This window comes from Protopterus annectens, chromosome 7.part0, assembly GCF_019279795.1.
Source record: "Protopterus annectens isolate FY-2018-M chromosome 7.part0, PAN1.0, whole genome shotgun sequence".
Lineage (NCBI taxonomy): Eukaryota > Metazoa > Chordata > Ceratodontiformes > Protopteridae > Protopterus > Protopterus annectens.
Genome location: NC_056739.1, coordinates 403,996,733 through 404,016,287, shown reverse-complemented (window position 1 = coordinate 404,016,287; position 19,555 = coordinate 403,996,733). Strand labels below are relative to the sequence as shown.

The following is a 19,555-nucleotide window of genomic DNA, read 5'->3' as shown; positions in this document are numbered from 1 at the left end:
CTTCTTGAAAGGTGCTGCTCTATTAAGACCTCCGATTTCTCATCCTGCACCTCCATGGGATCTCGATATAGTGTTGCGTGCCTTGACTTCTTTCCTTTGAACCGGCAGCTACCTGTGATCTAAAGTTTCTATCATGGAAGACAGCCTTTCTAGTGGCGATTACTTCAGCCAGAAGGGTTTCAGAGCTTCAAGCTTTGTCAGTGAAACCCCTTTCATACAGACAGAGTATCCCTCAGACCAAATCCTTCTTTTGTTCCTAAAGTTTGTTCTACTTTATGCTTGCAACAATCGTTAGAGCTTCCAGTTTTTTCCCAAAATACTCTAACAAAGCGGAGTTTATATTCCACACACTAGATGTCCACAGATTTATTTAGATAGGACCAAACAAACAAGGAAAACAGATCAGTTGTTTGTATCCTTTGCAGAGAACAAATTGGGCAGCTGTCACAAAGGTCACTATCGCCAAATGGATCAGGGACTGTATTACTCAAGCTTATATTTATTCTAACAAAGAGCTTACCACCTCTGTCAAGGCTCATTCTACAAGGGCTATGGCTACTTGGTAGCATTTCATTCTAAGCTTGCTATTGGTGACATTTGACATGGTCTTCCCCCGCACCTTCATTTCCCACTACAAATTAGATGTGGCATCTAGAGGACGAAGCTCATTTGGTTCCACAGTGCTCAGGAGTGTTTTCCAATGAGCCACCCGATTTAGGTGCTAGGGGCTGTCCCATCAGTCAGAATGTTCAGATGTTTGGGATCCATCTCCACCCTCCTTCCCCTTCCTTGGAGATCAGAGGATATCAGAAGGTCCGAATCCTGTTGTTTCATCTTGAAACATCTAACAATGTTATATAAACAAGTTGTGCATGTGTGCATGAATGCGGACAAACAAGATCTGGGGGATTAGTGGTGGTGCATCCTGGGATAAAGATAGCTCAGCCAATTAGAGGCCTCGCCTCTATAGCATAAAGTGCCGAGTCGGGAGAGATCGGATCCCGAACCATCAGTCAGGATGGATCCCAAACATCTGAAGTTATGGTGAGTACATAACTAAAAGTTATGGGATTGCTGAAACAGAAAATGATGTTGATTTCAGAATGTGCAGAAAATAAAGAATTGCAGGAATTATTGCATGCAGCTGAACAAGTTGGAAAGCATACTTTGCAATGTGGTTTTGATTCCTTAGAGGCCTCCTGCAGGGCCGCAGTTACTGGATCTGTGATTAGGAGGCATGCCTGGTTAAAGTAACAACATTTGCCTGATCATGTTAAAGCTAAATTGCTAGATGCACCTTTACAGCATGATTTTTTGTTTGGTATTAAGGAAGAAGAGGTTTTAAAGAAAATGGAAGACAAAGCTAAGTCTATGCAAACTGTTAAAGACTTCTTACAAGTGCAGCCAACAAGGTTCAGTAGACACTGGCCTACAAAAAAATTGGTCCTTTCCTGTGTCAGACAGAGCTCAAAGGGGCAAATCCAGACGCCCAAAGGGTTCCAGATACCAGGCTCAAGATTCATACAGGTCAAAGCAATGGGGCACATCTACCTCCAAATCAGGGGGAGATAAAGTGCAAACCTACAGAAAACAGTCCCAATGACTTCCCTCTGCCTACACCAAGCTGTTATCTTTTGACAGCACCCTTAGGGGGAAAATAAGCACTTTTTCCTCAAAATTGGCAGTTAATAACCCAGGACAAGTGGGTACTAAACATAGTATCACAGGGATACAGATTCCATTTCCACACTCTGCCAGTGGCAAACGGTTGGCCAGATCTGCCCAAAAATCAATGGGCAGAGGCACAGAAACAGGTTACATCCCTCATGCATATGGGGGCCATTCAGATAGTACCAGAACAGGTAAAAGGACAAGGGTTTTACTCAAGACTGTTCTTGGTACCCAGAAAGGACCAGGCCTGGCGGCCAATACTGGATTTATCGATTTTGAACACATACCTGGACATTCCAAAATTCAAAATGCTGACTTTGCAGCAGCTTCTGCCCATGCTGGGCAAGAATGCTTGGCTGGTGACATTAGACCTAAAAGAGGCATACCTGCATGTCCCAATAAGACAAAAGTGCAGAAGATACCTCATATTCAAGGCTGGCTTAATGCATTGCCAATTCTCTGCACTGCCCTTTGGCTTATCTACTGCGCCCAGGGTCTTTACAAAGTGCCTGGCACCAGTAATTGCATTTTGCAGACAAAGAAGTATGCAAATATATCCTTACTTGTACGACTGTCTCATTCAAGCAGAGAACAAGGACACTCTTCTTCGACACCTGGCATTTGTGTAAAGGCTTCTAACATGCCTAGTGTACACTATAAACGAAAATAAATCACAACTGTTACCCTCTCAAAAGATAACATTCCTGGGTGCAAGCTTGAATACAACTGCCCAGACGGCTTACCTTACGCCAGACAAACAAAGGCAAATGAATACTTACTTCAAACTGATGGCAACAAAAACCCAGTCTTCTGCAAGACAAATTCTGCAGGCACTGAGCTTCATGGCATCCTGCATCCTACTGATTCCATATGCAAGACTGCATATGAGGAAACTTCAGTGGTACCTAAAATGTTTATGGAGTCAACATTCACACAGTCTGGAAACAATGATTCCTCTCATTCCCTGCCTGCAACAGGAGTTTCTATGGTGGGCAGAGGCCTGTCACCAAAACATGGGATGGCCCTTCACTCTAGCCCCTGCTAGCCAAACCTTAACAGCAGACGCATCAGATTATGCGTGGGGGGCCCACATGGCAGGAAGATGCATTCAGGACATATGGGCACCAAAACAAATGCATCTGCATATCAACCAGAAAGAGATGCTAGCTGTTCAAAATGCCCTAACAGCCTTCAAGGACTTACTTCATCCAGGACAACTACTGATAAAGACGGACAACACCACAGTCATGTGGTATATAAACAAGCAAGGGGGCACACACTCATACCCCGTTTGCAGATTAGCCATGGCACTGTGGGACACAGCTTTGACCTACCAAATACATGTTCAAGCTCAATTCCTGCCAGGAAAACAAAACACTCTGGCAGACGATTTAAGCAGAAACCTTATGGATCCTCACGAGTGGAAACTAAATCCACAAGTCTTCAGCATGATAACAGAGAAATGGGGGAGTCCAGACATAGATCTATTTGCCTCTCCTCAAAATTATCAACTGCAAAGATTCTGCACAAGGACTTATCACAGACAGGCATGGAAAGTGGACTCCCTATCCTTCAGTTGGAAAAACCTATCATTTTATGCCTTTCCTCCTCTGCCTCTTCTACCCAAGGTCCTCCTAAACGTCAGACAAGAGAAACCAAAGATGATATTAATTGCCCCATACTGGCCCCGCCAATACAGGTACCCAATCCTAAGGAACTTGTCTCAATACCACAACTACTGTCCCAGCAAAACAATCAGATCCTGCACAATCAACTACAGACTCTAAACCTGGCAGCATGGCTAATCAGGTAATCATACAAACAACACCTCTCAGTAAAGCTGTGATGGATGTCATTTTGGAAGCCAGAAGGCCTAGTACTAGAAAATCTTATTCTGACAAATGGAAGAGAATCTATGCTTGGAATCAAGCACAATGAACTGACGCAGCAGAACCAAATATTCCTCAGGTATTACAGTACTTAACTGAGATGCGTGACAAAGGCCTATCTTTCTCATCAATCAGAATCCATGCCTCTGCCGTTTCAGCTCATTACAACACAGAGCCACCAATCTTTTCTCATCCTTTCCTAAAACAGTATCTTAGAGGAGCCAAAAATTTAAGGCCCCAGAGAAGATCACCATTACCTGCATGGGACCTCAATTATGTGTTGGAAAAACTCACCCTGCCTCCATTTGAACCAGCTGCTACCGCTGACATAAAGTTCTTATCATGGAAGACAGCTCTGCTACTTGCAATTACTTCAGCAAGAAGAGTTTGAGCTACAGGCCCTCATGGCTGTAGAGCCTTTTATCATATTTTACCCAGACAGGGTGTCTCTGAGGACAAATCCTACTTTTATGCCTAAGGTGGTTTCCAGTGTGGCTCTTAACCAAACAATTCATCTGCCAACTTTTTATCCAAATCCGCAGAACAAAGGGGAGAGAATTCTGCATTCCTTGGACGTTCACAGACAGCTAAGATTCTACTTGAGCAGGACTAATGCTCTAAGAAAAACTGAGCAATTACTAGTGTCATATGCTGCAGGATCAGAAGGAAAGGCTATTTCAAAGCAGACAGTTTCAAAGTGGATAAACCACTGCATCCGTTTCTGCTACTTACACCATGGTAAACCTGTGCCCAGGGGCATTAGGTCTCATTCCACCAGAGCTGCAGCTACTTCAGCAGCCTTTCTCAGAGGAGTACCAACCAAAGACATTCTAGAGGCTGCTACTTGGAGTTCTGTTCACACCTTTACAAAGCATTATCATGTGACTCTTTACTCTAAATCCAGAGCAGGCTTTGCCACTGAAGTGTTGCAGGGCCTTATAGCCGCACCTAATGCTGTTTTGATCCAGCCTCCCGACCATAGCTTTGGGATTCTACCCAAATGTAATGACTGCAACAGTGAAACACGAAGAACATAGTGCAGTTGTGTGCACTTACCATAAATGTAGATGTTCGAGTGTATTCACGGTTGCAGTCCAGGTTACCCTCCCGCCATCCCCCTGTCATTCTGAAGTTTATCTTTCCTTCACTATCTTCTACAACCTATGTGGTGTATTTGCTTGTAGATGAAGGTAAAGTTTATATTGATGCATGTATTTATATATATTTATGATATTGCTACCTTTTTGGGGGCATCTGACATCGGGGGCAAGAAAAACTAAAGAAAATGGCGTCGGCTGCATGTTTTATACCCCTGACGACCTGACATCATGGAAGGGAAGACAGCAAGCGACGCAGGACCCAAGACTTTGGAATTCAGGCCGACTGAGGGCAACCTGCCAGCAGATTGCCCAAATGTAATGACTGCAACAGTGAATACACTCGAACATCTACATTTATGGTAAGTGTACACAACTGTACTTTATATCATGACTATTACTTTAATGCCCTCTATTTTGGACTTTTAGAGGTAAAACAGGCTCAGTTAAAGGGTCATTCTAGAGCTATGTTGTTCATGTTTAAAAAATCCTTTCTCATTACTTCTGTCTTTCAGGAGGTGCACTGGCTACTTTTTGCCGCTAGATCAATTTTTAAAAATCTGGTTCTCTCCTGTAGTACTCAGAAACAGTCATACAAGGTTTATTTTCCCTGCCTCTCGCTTGAGCTTTGGAAATTTTCTTCTGTCTGAAATCAGTGCATGGAATACAGAGGCCCCTTACTGGAAGTTACTTGAAGTATTTTGTTAGTTTGGTCTGTTTCAACCCCTTCTTTGGGTTACTGGCTTTCTTTTTTTTCTCCATAACATTAATTTGTTTTCTTAATTGTTAATTCGTATTCTTCTGTTATTTTGTCTGCTACAGTTTTTCTTAATTTCTTAAATGTTTTGTTCTTAAACATTTAAATGCTTTAAATAATAATAAAGTACAAAAAAGAGTGTTCTTTCATTTGAGTAGTGCTAAAAAAATAGACGGTAAGCTGCAAAGCTGAATGAGGATAATTAAGTTACAGTAATCCTTCTGTTTGAACGTGTAATCTGGAAAAAAACAACATCCTTTCTGGTATTTAAAGTGGCAAAGTGAACTATTTCAAAATAGTTGCACCCTTTTTAATCAAGGTAAAAATGATGCAAGTGTGGGACTGATGTGGGCTAAACAGCTAATTTTAGTCATGTGATCGGCAGGATGGGCCAGTATGTGTTTTGGTTTCTTGGGTAGTGTTTGGAATTCTGTATTTGTACTGAGTAGCCATATAATAAATATATTAATGTTAAATTACTGTTCTTTTAAATTTTCTTACTGCAACTTTATTTTTTTTTGTTAGCCTGAATGTGCAAAAGAAATTCCAGGTGAAAAAGTTCAAGTTAAAAGTTTTGAAGACATCATGAGAGAAAAGCAACTTCGCAGACTGCAGGAGGCTAAGCAGCAGCAACATGAAAACTTGCAGGAGGTCCCAGCTGAATTGCCTGTGGTACAAAAGAGAGAGCCACCTGTGGCAGTAAAAAAAGAACTGTTGGCACAAGTTCCACCACAAGTACAGCAAGCTGTAGAGAAGCCTGCAGAGACAAAATGTCCTCTTCGACCATCACTGGTGCAGAAAACAAGTGAAATCCCTGGAATAGATCAGCTTTCAGTGCAGTCTTTGCAGAATACTGAAGATGTAGCTAGTGTGTCAAACGAATCCAAACTGACCTCAGAGAAAAGAAGTATGTGAAACACTGGATCCAGACTTATTCACTAAAGTCTGACTGTCTTTTATATCTTACAGCTTTTATAGACAGGAAAGAGAATTTTGGGGGATATGCGGTAGGCAAGAGTGTATGCTGAAACCTTGGATGAGCAGTCTTTTTTCTTAGTGAGTTACCTGTACCAAGGCAGCATTGTATTGCTGGGTTTTGTGGTAGTGTGATGTCAGGAAAAATATGTGTAGCATACATTTTGAGTTGAATTTCAAGTTTTTTATTTAATGAACAAATGAACGCATGTGTATGTGGATTTATGTTATTATCAAGCTTTCAGAAACTAGAAATTCATATGGGTGAGACCATATGATCAAGTTTCCAAAAAAAACTCAAATGTAAAAAAAAAAAAAAAAACTACTGGGGTCTGCCCTGCAAATTATATATACCAACTCTGAGATTGCACTACAGTAGGGAAAAGGGAAAATTTTCCATTAAAACATCAGCGTTGATTGCATTACAGTGGGGATTAAGGAATTTACCCTTTTCCCCACTGAGTGCAATCTCAGAGTTGGTATATATAATCCTCCCTTGCATAAGTGTAGATGTTTTTTGTTTTAATTCAAATGTTCAGAAAATGTGTCATAGAGTCTTGACCATATCAATTTTGAATTTCTGAAAACTTGATAATAAGGTCCTAAACACACAATCAGTTGTGAGGGACTTGGACACCCAGGTTGATAGCAAACTGACTTTTGACCACCATATTGCCTCCGTTGTACGGAAAGCTTTCTACATAGCCCACCTCATTAGTAAGGGTACATCCAGGGACAAGGTGGTCATAACATCCCTGTATTCTTCCCTTATAAGACGCATTTTGGCATGTATCTCACGTAGCATATGCAGCAGCTGGAGAGACCACAGAGGTTCCTCACCAAGAGAATCCAAGGCGTCAAACATCTACATTACACAGATAGGCTAAAGGCCCTGTCCTTCTACTCAGTCTCCTATAGACTCCTCAGAGGTGACCTGTGTCTGGCATACAAAGCAATCTCAGACCCCACCCTGATGGGACTGTTGCATATCCACAAGTCAACTCCACTCACGTAACCCACACGCACAACCTCAACCTGGTCTGTGACATCAATAGGACTTGGTGGGACACATTTGTGTCCCAGAGACTTCCCCGATTGTGGAATAGACTCCCTCTCCACGTCAAGTAGAGTACCTCATTAACCCCTTTCAAGAGCAACCCGGATAACTGGATGGGGAACAGAAAATACACCCCTGGGATTCCACCTGTGTCCCTGCTGGACAGTGGCATAGGGTGCTGACTTGTTGGAACATGTGCTGAATTCTTGGCTAGGCTTGCAAGAGCCTCAAGGCCAATAGCTTAGTAACTTCCTGTGATCCTATGATATAAATCTGTGTTTGTATGCATATATGTATATATCTGTGTGTGTGTGTGTGTGTGTGTGTGTGTGTGTGTGTGTGTGTGTGTGTGTGTGTGTGTGTGTGTGTGTGTGCCTGTATTTATGTATATGGTTGACAGGTACGTTGTCGAACACACAAAAAGAAGCTGGCACATATGATCAAATGTCAGCTTCTCGAGCATGACGGCTTTGCTGTTGTGCAAGATCGTAGTATAGTCGGGAAAGGGAATTTGCCCTTTCTCACTATAGTGTGACCTCTGAGTTAGTATGTTGATTGATCAGTAAAGCAGCACGCACCTGTGTCTGTGTGTGTATATAGATAGATATAAATATATATATATATATAAATATATATATATGTATACATATACATTTTTTTTATTTACCTTTTCTGTTTTCTTCATCGTATTTCCCAAGAAGTCAGATGGATTCAGCTATGTGGTGCAGAGGGGTACAGACTTTTCTGTGCTCCAGATGACGCATGTTTGATTAGTGACACAGTCACTGGAGAGGAGTGTTTCACAGGGAAGGTGGGACTGAACAGACGTTGTTGATTTGGCCATCCTAGAGAGAGGGGAAGAAGCCTAGACTTGCTGCAGTAAGCAGAGTTCAAGCTTGGTGCTGCATAAGCTGTGAACTGTTTAGTCAGGAGTTGGACATGAGTGGAAAGGCATATACACTTCCCAAGAGCAGCTTTTGTGGAGCTTGCAAGTATTCTGCAAGGTAGTGGAAGTAAGAGCATACTCCCCAGCAACAGTATGTAGCTGCAGCATTGTCCTGTATCTCCTCACTTGCCCCAGACTGTATTTTGGGTAGCGCCCCTCAGGAAGCTGAAGAGGATCCAGAAGACCTGGTGAAGGAGTAAATGAGCTCATAGCAGCTGATAGTGTGCTGCAGCGAGGAAAAAATATGTCTGCTTCACTTATTGACCATTGTACTTGCTTTTCTCCATTTAGATTATTAATATAAAGTGCTTTTGCTGTTTCTTTCTTTTTCAGGTAGACAGTAAGCAAGGATTGTGTACTCTTTTTGGAAATGGATCTGACTTACAGTTGCACTTCTTATCTCACTAGCTGTGCAGCAGACATTTTGGTAACATCAGTCTAATCCTTTCAAAAGTTTTATTTTTGTGTTCATGATGGCCACTTTCATCAATCCCTGAGCCTTGTCCTTGCAGTATGAGCTATCACATTGCCATTTTCTGCATTTCCTTTTGGTGAAGGTTAATACTGTATCACCTCCTATTTGACAGCAAGGTATCAGTTTGGTGTGTGGTGTGCTGCATTAGATTGATTTTGATCATAATGGATTCCTGCTGCTGGATATCATGAATGTTTATCACAGGGATCGCTACTCAGTATAATTCTTTATCTATGAGAAGTATCCATAAGTAGATGCCCATCCTTCTGAGCTGACTTCTGGAGCTTTTATAGATGTTACCAGTGAGAATAGGTCTGTTGCACCCCTTATAAGTAATGTTTAAATGGAGAAGCTACTTGTACCATTGCTTAGTTTTGTGATAAGTATCTGGCATCAGTTCCTCTTTCCCTTCTAAGTGACTTCCACAGATAAGTACCCAGTTTTGTAACTGTCTTTTGTTAGGTAATTGATTAACATTTTTCAAACCAAAGTAATCAGTTTTTTTTGAAACTCTAAAAACTTCTAGGTCCATGTTATTACTAGAAAAAAAGTGATTAGATAAGAATACATGCAGAAGACAAATTCCACCAAAACACTTGCTCTAGGAGTGCCTTTTTATTAGGAGGCAGTGCCAAGTATCCTTTTGTGTGCACTGCATTTGGAGGGTAAGACCTGTCCTATTCCTTTGCTTCCTCACTAGTAAGCTATGACAGTGATAATGAGGAAACAGTTTATTTTGGCATCCCTGATGTTTCCCTTGAGGATACTGTAAACCTACTACAGAAGCAAAGTATAGAGATATAACCACCACCAAAACACAGCAGAAAAAAATAGAACTACATGAACAATGTGAACACTGCATAAAAACACTTGTTTATTCACAGGGTAAGCGCTTTCACAAGATAACTCGCTTCATCAGATCACATCCGGATTAAGTAAAACAACCAGTTATATAAAATGATGATCATGAACATTCAAATAAACCAATCACATTAAACAGCATTTCACGTATCCAGGATGTTCATCATGTTACACTGCTGCAGTCATCACACTTGGGTTATTCTACCATCAGGCGGTCCCGCAGTCGGGGCCAGAGTTCCAAAGTCTTGGTCCGGCATTGGTTGCTGTCACTTCTTCCCTGACGTCAGTGCGCCAGGGTATATAAGAGGTATCCGACACCATTTTCTTCAGTCTTTCTAGCCTAGCGGTGCCAGAAGCAGTTCGCAAGTGCCGGTCGGCCGACTCCTGAGATTTTCAAATCGAATTTCAGACCGAAGTCTTCAATAAAGCTAAGTACCCCGTTGGGGAACCTTTTCTTGCCTCAGTCCGATGTCAGAAAAAGTTAACAATTGCATTTCTTGTGGGAAGCAAATACCTCATAAGGACTTTCATTCTTATTGTAGTCCTTGCCTAGGCCCAGACCACGACGTCACAGGTTGTCGGTTTTGTGCTAGGTTTAACAAACAAGCTATTAAACGTCGGTTTGATTTCACCCAACATTATTTTGGTAGGAAATTTAATTATACCATGTTGTCGGAGCAACCGACGACCATAAGGCATAAATACGCAAAGATAAGGACAGGCAGCCGAGACCCAAACCAGACTCCGAGACCTCTGCTAGGTCAGTCACCGGTTCTCTGGTTTTCAGTGAGGTGCCTACGCAGCCCCTGACGACCGCTGATTTATAACCCCAGGCGGCATCCGATTCCCAAGCGGAGATTGCTAGGCCTCCACAACCTTTATCTTTAGTCCCTTCCTACTAAATGGCTGAAGGAGATTCCAGTGCAATTGAAACACCTTCAGTTGCAGAAGGTGTCTTCAGACCGACTACACTCACTATTAAATCCTGTGCAAAGCTGAAAACCCCTTTAAAAGCAAAGAAGACTGTACAGCAGTCTCCAGTACAAGGCCCCATGCCTAAGAAACAGATGCTTAAGATGGCTGAAGACTTAATTACCCTAATCAGGGGTTTCCACCCCCCTCCTGATAAAAGGCCAAGACAGGGGGAGGACTACGCTTCCTCTGACCAGGTTTCAATTTCCTCAGATTCTTCTGAGGAACAGGAATACTCTTTTCCCCATTATGAAGACTCTGATGCTGAAGAGTCTGTCCCTTCAGCATCTCCCCCAGAAGACTACTCTTTTGGGGAAACTTTACATACCATGAGGGAACATTTCCACTGGGAAGGCCAGGCTTACTCTGATTCTAAGAAAAGGCTCCGAGAGTTCCTTTTACTATCCCAGCACAGACCACTTGCTATTCCACCAGTGTTAGACATTGTGGATGATGTTTATTCAGAATCTAGTCTTAACCCGGATTCACTATCTCCTGCACCAGCCAAACCAGACAGATACTACAGAGTCCCTGACTCACACAAATTCCTATATAAAAGCCCTGTTGCTGACCCAGAAACCATTTCCCAGGGTCCCAAAGGGGTTAAGGCCTCTATTGCTAAAAATCCTGTACCCTCTGAAAGGGATTCTAGAGCACTAGACAGATGGGGAACCTCAACTGCTCTAGCTGTGAGGGCCTTAAATTGCCAGTTTCACATGCTGAAATATCAACAATATTTGATGTCTCAAAACAAAAAATGATCACACATACAGAACAGCCTGATTACAAGGAAATGCAAGATTTGTTGCATGCAGCTGAACAAGTGGGAAAACATACTTTGCAGTGTGGATTTGATTCATTGGAAGCTTCTTGTAGAGCAGCAGTGACAGGGTCTGTCATACGTAGGCATGCTCGGTTAAAAGAACAAACTTTACCTGATCATGTTAAAGCAAAGTTATTGGATGCACCTTCAGAAGAGGTTTTAAAGAAAATGGAGGATATAGCAAAATCTATGCAGACGGTCAAGGATTTTTTGCAGGTTCAACCCCCTCGTTTCAGCAGAAATTGGCCAACCAAAAACTGGTCCTTTCCAGCTTCTGCCAGACAACAGAGGGGCAAATACAGACGCCCAAGGGGCAGAGGTCAGTCACAAGGCTCTTACCAGCCTCAACAATGGGGTGCCACAACCCAAAAAGGAGGAGAAGACAGGTCTCAAACTATCAGAACACAAACACAATGACTTTACCCCTCAGACTACCAAGCAAATCTCTCTTGGCAGCTCCCTTGGGAGGAAAACTAGCACTTTTTGCAGACAACTGGCACATCATCACAAAAGACAAATGGGTCCTAAATATTGTATCTCAAGGATACAGATTCCACTTTCACACTTTACCAAGGATAAAAGGAATGCCAAACCTGCCACCAAATCAATGGGCAGAGGCTCAAAAACAAATTTCAGCTCTCATAGACATGAGAGCCATTCAACAGGTTCCAACACAGGAGCAAGGACAAGGATTTTACTCAAGACTTTTTCTAGTTCCCCGAAAGGACAAAGCCTGGTGACCCATTCTGGACCTCTCAATTCTAAACACATATCTGAAAGTACCCAAATTCAAGATGCTAACACCACAGCAACTTCTTCCTATGCTCGGCAAGAAGGCTTGGCTAGTAACGTTGGACCTCAAGGAGGCATACCTGCATGTCCCTATCACATAAAATTGTAGAAGATACCTCCGATTCATAGCAGGTTCAACCCATTACCAATTCTCTGCACTGCCCTTTGGCTTATCTGCTGCACCCAGGGTCTTCACAAAATGCCTGGCGCCAGTAAATGCATACTGCAGACAAAGAGGAATTCAAATATACCCATACTTGGACGGCTGCCTTATTCAAGCAGAAAGCAAGGACATTCTTTTAAAGCATCTGGCGTTTGTCAAAAACCTATTAAGTTGCCTAGGGTACACAATAAACGAAAAGAAGTCAAAACTAGTGCCCTCACGACATAATATTCCTGGGTGCCAGCTTAAATACACCGGCCCAGATGGCTTATCTCACGCCAGACAAGCAAGGACAACTGACTCAATACTTCAAAATTATGGCAAACAAAGACCCAGCTCCCTGCAAGAAAAATTCTGCAAGCCTTAGGATTCATGACATCTTGCATACTACTAATACCATATGCAAAACTGCATATGAGGAAATTACAGTGGTACCTGAAAAGCGTATGGACTCAACACAGCCACAGCTTGGAAACAATAATACCACTCATTCCCTGCCTTCAACAGGAGTTTCTATGGTGGGCTCAGGCATGTCACCTCAACAAGGGTCAGCCTTTTACCTTACCCACAGCCAGGCAAACTATAACAACAGATGCATCGGATTATGCCTGGGGAGCACACATGGCAGGACAGTGTATTCAGGGCAAATGGTCCGCAGATCAAAGGCATCTACATATCAATCAAAAAGAGATGCTAGCTGTACAAAATGCCCTAACAGCTTTCAAGGACCTCCTACATCCAGGACAACTCCTAATAAAGACGGACAACACCACAGTGATGTGGTACATAAAGAAGCAAGGGGGCACACATTCCTACCCCCTATGCAGGCAGGCAATGACCTTGTGGACCACAGCACTGACCTACCAAGTTCAACTACAAGCACAATTCCTGCCAGGAAAGAAAAACACATTGGCAGACGATCTAAGCAGAAACATCATAGATCTTTACGTGTGGAAACTAGATCCACAAGTATTCGCAATGATAACTCAAAAATGGGGGAGCCCAGACATAGATCTGTTTGCTTCCCCCCAAAACTACCAACTACGGAAATTTTGCACAAGGGCATACCACACACTAGCTTGGAAAGTGGACGCCCTCTCATTCAGTTGGAAAACATTGACAGTGTATGCCTTTCCTCCACTGCCTCTTCTGGCAAAGGTGCTGCTGAAAGCCAGATTAGAGAGGCCACAAATGATACTCATTGCTTCAGACTGGCCATGCCAACACTGGTATCCAATACTAAGGAACATGGCTCAAGGCCCACCATGGATTTTACCTCAAATTCCTCACCTGCTCACTCAGCAAAACAATCAGATTCTACACAGCCAGCTCAAGACTTTAAATCTGGCTGCATGGCAAATTACCTAAACAACCAGTCAACACTTCTGTCTAAAGCTGTGATGGATGTCATTCTGGAGGTCAGGAGGCCCAGCACCAGGGAAGCCTTTTCAGACAAATGGAAAAGATTCTGCGCCTGGAACCAGGCTAAAGGCCAAAATCCTCTTGTCCCAAATATTCCTCAGATTCTACAATATTTAACTGAGATGTTGCACAAAGGACTTTCCTTTTCATCTATTAAGATCCACGCCTCAGCTATTTCAGCTCGATACAACACGGATCCTCCTATATTTTCACATCCATTACTAAGACAGTACCTTAGAGGGGCTAAGAACATAAGACCGCCCCGGAGAGCACCAACTTGGGATCTCAACTTTGTTTTGGAAAAACTTACACTACCGCCCTTTGAACCAGCTTTTACAGCTGATCTACAGTTTCTATCATGGAAAACTGACCTGCTAGCAATAACTTCAGCACGAAGAGTCTCAGAGCTACAGGCCCTAATGGCAGTGGAGCCTTTCATCATTTTTCATCAAGACAGAGTCACTTTACGAACTAACCCTTCCTTTATGCCAAAGGTGGTATCCAGTGTGGCCCTAAACCAAACCATTCATTTGCCCACCTTTTATCCAAACCCCCAGAACAAAGGGGAAAGGCTCCTACACTCTTTGGACATTCACAGGCAATTACGTTACTACTTGGATAAAACTAAGGCTTTCAGAAAATCTGACTAGCTCTTTATATCCTATGCTGCAGGATCACAAGGAAAGGCTGTCTCAAAACAGACCATTTCAAAATGGATAGGACATTGTATCCATTTCTGCTACACACACCATGGGAAACCTGTACCTGGTAACATTAGACCCCATTCCACCAGGGCTACAGCAACATCAACAGCCTTCCTCAGAGGGATACCAACCAAGGATATTTTGGAGGCTGCAACTTTGAGTTCAGTGCACACCTTCACCAAGCAATATCACTTACCTCTATACTCTAAAACCAGAGCTGGCTTTGCCACTGCAGTTCTGCAGGGCCTACTAGCTTCTCCAAACCCTGTTTAGTTCCACCACCCATCCTTAGCTTTGGGATTCAACTCAAGTGTGATGACTGCAGCAGTGTAACACGATGAACATAGTACAGTTTTGTACCTACCATAAATGTAGATGTTCGAGTGTTCACACTGCTGCAGTCCAGGTTACCCTCCGTCCACCCCCACTGACCTAGCTGAACTTTTCTATACCTTTTCTATCCTGTACAACCTTTGTGGTGTATTTGCTTGTAACTGTAGGTATTCCTTTTATATGTTTTATTAGCAATATGTATTGCCTACCTACTTGGGGGCACCTGACATCTGGGGCAAGAAAAATTGAAGAAAATGGAGTCGGATTCCTCTTATATACCCCTGGCGCACTGACGCGAGGGAAGAAGCGACAGCAACCGACGCCGGACCAAGACTTTGGAACTCTGGCTGACTGCGGGACTGCCTGACGTCAGGATAACCCAAGTGTGATGACTGCAGCAGTGTGAACACTCGAACATCTACATTTATGGTAGGTACAAAACTGTACTTTACAAACAAGCTCATTGATTGATTAAAAACATTGCATCTCATGAAATTTACAAATCATCTATCTTCTTAGTCTATGTGACTTAACCTTTGGGTTCATTGAAACGTGTTCATTTAAACTAGCTTGTTTGTAACCTGGATACATGAAATGCTGTTTGATGAGATTGGTTTATTTGAATGCTCATGATGTGGTTTATTTGAGTGTTCATGATGATGTCATTGTATACAAGTGGTTGTTTTACTTAATCTGGATGTGGTCTGATGAAGCGAGTTATAACATGAAAGTGCTTACTCTGTGAATAGAGTTTTTTATGTAACGTTCACATTGTTCATCTAATTGTATATTTTTTTGGCTGTGTTTAGGGGTGGTTATATCTCTATATTTTGCGTTGTTGTTTGTATCCATCCCGTTCTTCCTTTGGGGAGTATATACTCTCTGCTACAGAAGCGACTGTAAGGGTTATCAAAATGAAAAAAACAAATGCTACCTGGATCTGTTGGGAATCTATTAACACAAACCCTTAACAGTACCTCTTGGTATTCCCTTAAGTTTGCATCCTTGGTTCTTGATCTGCAGCAGTCTTTTCCCAAAAACTAACAAGATGTCCTTCAAGAGTGCAACTGCAGTCATAACATATGGGTTGTCCTGCCTCAGGCAGAAAGTCTGGGTCAGTGCGTCGCTGTATGTCGCCTCTCCTCCGGCGTCAGAGCGGCTGTAGTATCAGCCCCATTGGGGATTTTTCTTGCCTCAGCGATGTCAGAGAACAAATTGAAAGTTAATAATTGTTTTGTCTTGTGTAAAACAACACTCATAAGGACTTATTCTCTTTTTGCCTCTTGCCTGGGCCCCCAGACCACCTGCGTCTCGGCTGTGCTGCTGCTGTGCTTGCTTTTAAAAAGCGCGAATCAGGGCAGAATTTGCAGGGAGACTTTTTCCGCTTTAAACATATTCGCTAACTCAATCTACCCAGGCCCCTTCTTCTGATAAACAGATCATGTCTCTTGCTGCAGATCTTATTTCTCTTGGGGTCTCAAAGAATCCTTCCAGGCCTATGAGGACTCTGATGCTGAGGAATCAATTCTCTGCCTCTCTCCAGAGGATTTTTTTCTTCGTGAAGTCCCACACCTCTGAGGACCTCCTGCTCCTGTCAAGCCAGACAGATATTATAGGGTCCCTGACACAAACATCTCTTCTCTTTAAGGCCTGTGGATCTAGAAGAAACTATTTCATAGGGCCCAATGTCCCAGTCAGACAAAGCTGCAGAAGATACCTCAGATTTCTTTGCAGGACAGAGCATTATCAATTCTCAGCAACAAACCTTGATAGCAAAACTTGACTATGTCATTCAATTACTACAGGCCTTGGGATACACCAGTCAGCATTCAAGTCAAAAGACTTCTGCCATCCCCCTAGAAAGCTGCAATGGTATTTAAAAGCTTATGGTCCCAACACAGCCAAAGCCTAAGGACGAATCCAGAGAATTCCATGTCTACAAAGAGAATTGTGGTGGGCTCAAACAAGTCATCTCAAAAACAAACCTTGTCTCAACAAAAAGAACAAAGCAGTCAAATAATTACAACAGGCCAGAGGCGCGCCATGGAGGGCGCACTTATGATGCATTCGTCTGAAGATACATCTGCATTCCCAGTTTGTGCCAGGCAAAAGGACAATGTACTGGCGACAAGCTGATACAAGGACCCACCATCCTCTAGCCTGGAAACGGGATGCTCTCCTCAGCTGGAATTTGCATTCCCTCCTCTACCACTGCTGACCAGGTGATACTGAAGATCAAAACAGAAACAAACAACAGGCATTTTGATAGCTCAGACTGGCCAAGGCAGCACTAAATGTTTCATACTGGTCTCTCATATTCTTCCATAAGATTCATGCCTCAACAGTCTGACCAACTGCTTGTAGCCTATGCTGCTGGAGTACAGGGAAAAGCAATCTCAAACAAACAATTTCCAAATGGATTGGACATGCATCAGATTCTGCTATTCTTTCATGGGTTTTATAGGGTCAAAAAGGCCTCTAAATACATATATAGAAACAGAGACAAATCAGTGGTTGTCTCATTGAAAGCTACAAGGCACTGTAATGTGGTTCCAGGATTGTGTATACTCCTAAATGATATGAGAAGTAGGGTGCTGGACTGGATTTGAAGAAAATGTCTGCATTTGCACTTTAAACTACATTTGCAAGTTTAATTGGAGCATGGTGGGTCAACAGTTCCATGGAGAACATTCAGAAAGGGCCACAGTGTTCTGGAAGTAGTTATGATAAGCTGTTTTAGACCCTTCATGTTTTTCCTTGGAAAAGGACCACTCAGACCAAGTCACCTCATTGATACTTTTTGGACAACCCAGGGATGCTGGCTGTACTCCTAAAAGGTACCATAGATATGAATAGTAGTTTCACTTTTGCATCTTAATGATTTGTCAGGAGAAATTGTTTACTTTTTTGTCATATTCTGGGCATAGCAGCTTGATCTGGCATATGAAGACGTTTATCATAAAAATCACTGCTGCATTGTAATGTGTTGTACGTAAGAAATTGTCTCGGGTGGATATCTATCCTTCTGGCCTGATTTCTGGAGCTGGCAGAGGTCTGTGGTATCTTCCCCACTCAGAGCAAGTTTGTGTGGAACTCTTTAGAAAAGCGCAAGCAGCCTTTGCTGTCTCCATTTTTGTTCTTTCCTGCTGCAAGACGTTACAAGCATGTCTTCTGTTTTCAGATGACATCTAGAGAGTGATATGTTCGAAGATTGGGAATTTTTTAAGTTATTGGTCTAATCTTGTTTGCAAGGACCTTCCCCTCACTTCTACAAGAGGTGTGCCTTTCAAGTAGCTCCACCCCTTCACAAAAGCAAAAGAGGTAGATATGATGTTCTTCCCTGGTGGATTCTACCTATTACCAAGCTCGCGCCAGCAAAAAAAACTCTCGAGCTAAGTCTCTACCCAGAATGTCCTTCTCCCTGTTACCTCAGATCTCGTTTGCCACGTAGCCGTAAAGCAATGTTTCAGCCGAGCTCTCAGCAAAGTAAAATCTTTTTTGATATTTGTGTAAAAGTTTTTGGATATCTTCATATTTTACTGAACCTTTAGTATTGCTAGTGTCTTTTCTTCGGTCTAACCATATATTTTTCACTCTACCCGTTGTTACCTTTGGTAAACTTTAAGTACCATTGTCGGTACGGGCTTTCCCCTTACCCTTGTGGTATTTCTTCAATACCATAGCTGGTATTGTTTTCTCTTGCTCAGTCTGTTAGCCTTTATCTTTATTCAGGTGTTTGGCTTTCTTCTCTTTTACAGTGTGTTGTAATAATGGTATTTTTCTTGTGATTTTTGAACTGAGTGACTTCATTATTGTTGGATTATACAGTTAGTTGTGGTATCCTTTTCTATTAAAATGTTGATAAGAAAGGTACCCCTGGCTTTAAGCATTCTACTTCTTGTAAGAGCAAGTTACCTAACAATGACTTGCATGATGACTGTTTATACTGTTTGGGAGTGGCCTACCTTTCGGTGCAGCCTCCATGTGATATTTGTCAAAGTTTCAGTCAACGCACTCTTAATGAGCGCAAAAATAAACTCATTCTGAAGGGGTTACTTAAGTCTCCCTTTTCAGAGGCCGTTTCTGTGATGGCGGTCTCTACCCCTCCTTCTAAGGACAAAAAAAGATCCCATTGTGTTCTTTCTTTACCATTAGGTGATCAGAGCAAATCTGGGAAATCTAAGGTCCCTAAGTTATCATCGGAGCATAAATCTGCCTCTTCGGCTCCAACTTCCTCGGCTCCGGCCATCTCAAAACCTTCGATACCAACTCCTGTATTGGCTCAGGCACTGCCTCCAGCACCGGTCATAGGTCTTACTACGCCTATTTTGACTTCGGCACCTGTAGCTACTTTGGCTCAGGGCACTCCTTCGACTTCAACTTCAGTTCCATTTTGGAACCGACCCTTTCGGCTCTGAGTGCCACTTTGGCACCGAGCGTTGTACTGACCTCACTGGTTCTGACCCCTTTGCTTCCAGTCTCAAAACTAGAGAATTCGGTGCCAGCAAACCTTGCACCACGGACTCGATACTGTCCCATTTCTTGAACGTCCTGACTCCCCTTCTGCAGTATCCACTAGATCCACCAGGAGCCTTTCAGAACACGATGTGGTGCGTCT

At 42.7% G+C, this 19,555-nt stretch overlaps 1 protein-coding gene across 1 annotated transcript in view; it reads left to right on the top strand.

The window, feature by feature from the left end:
* The window catches only part of LOC122805962 (zinc finger CCCH domain-containing protein 11A-like), a 1,052,395-nt gene that overhangs the window by 653,370 nt on the left and 379,470 nt on the right, over positions 1–19,555 (top strand). Inside the window, exon 17 of the mRNA XM_044076203.1 lies at positions 5,940–6,321. Within this exon, the coding sequence (XP_043932138.1) occupies positions 5,940–6,321 (382 nt within the window). The remainder of the gene's footprint in view (positions 1–5,939; positions 6,322–19,555) is intronic.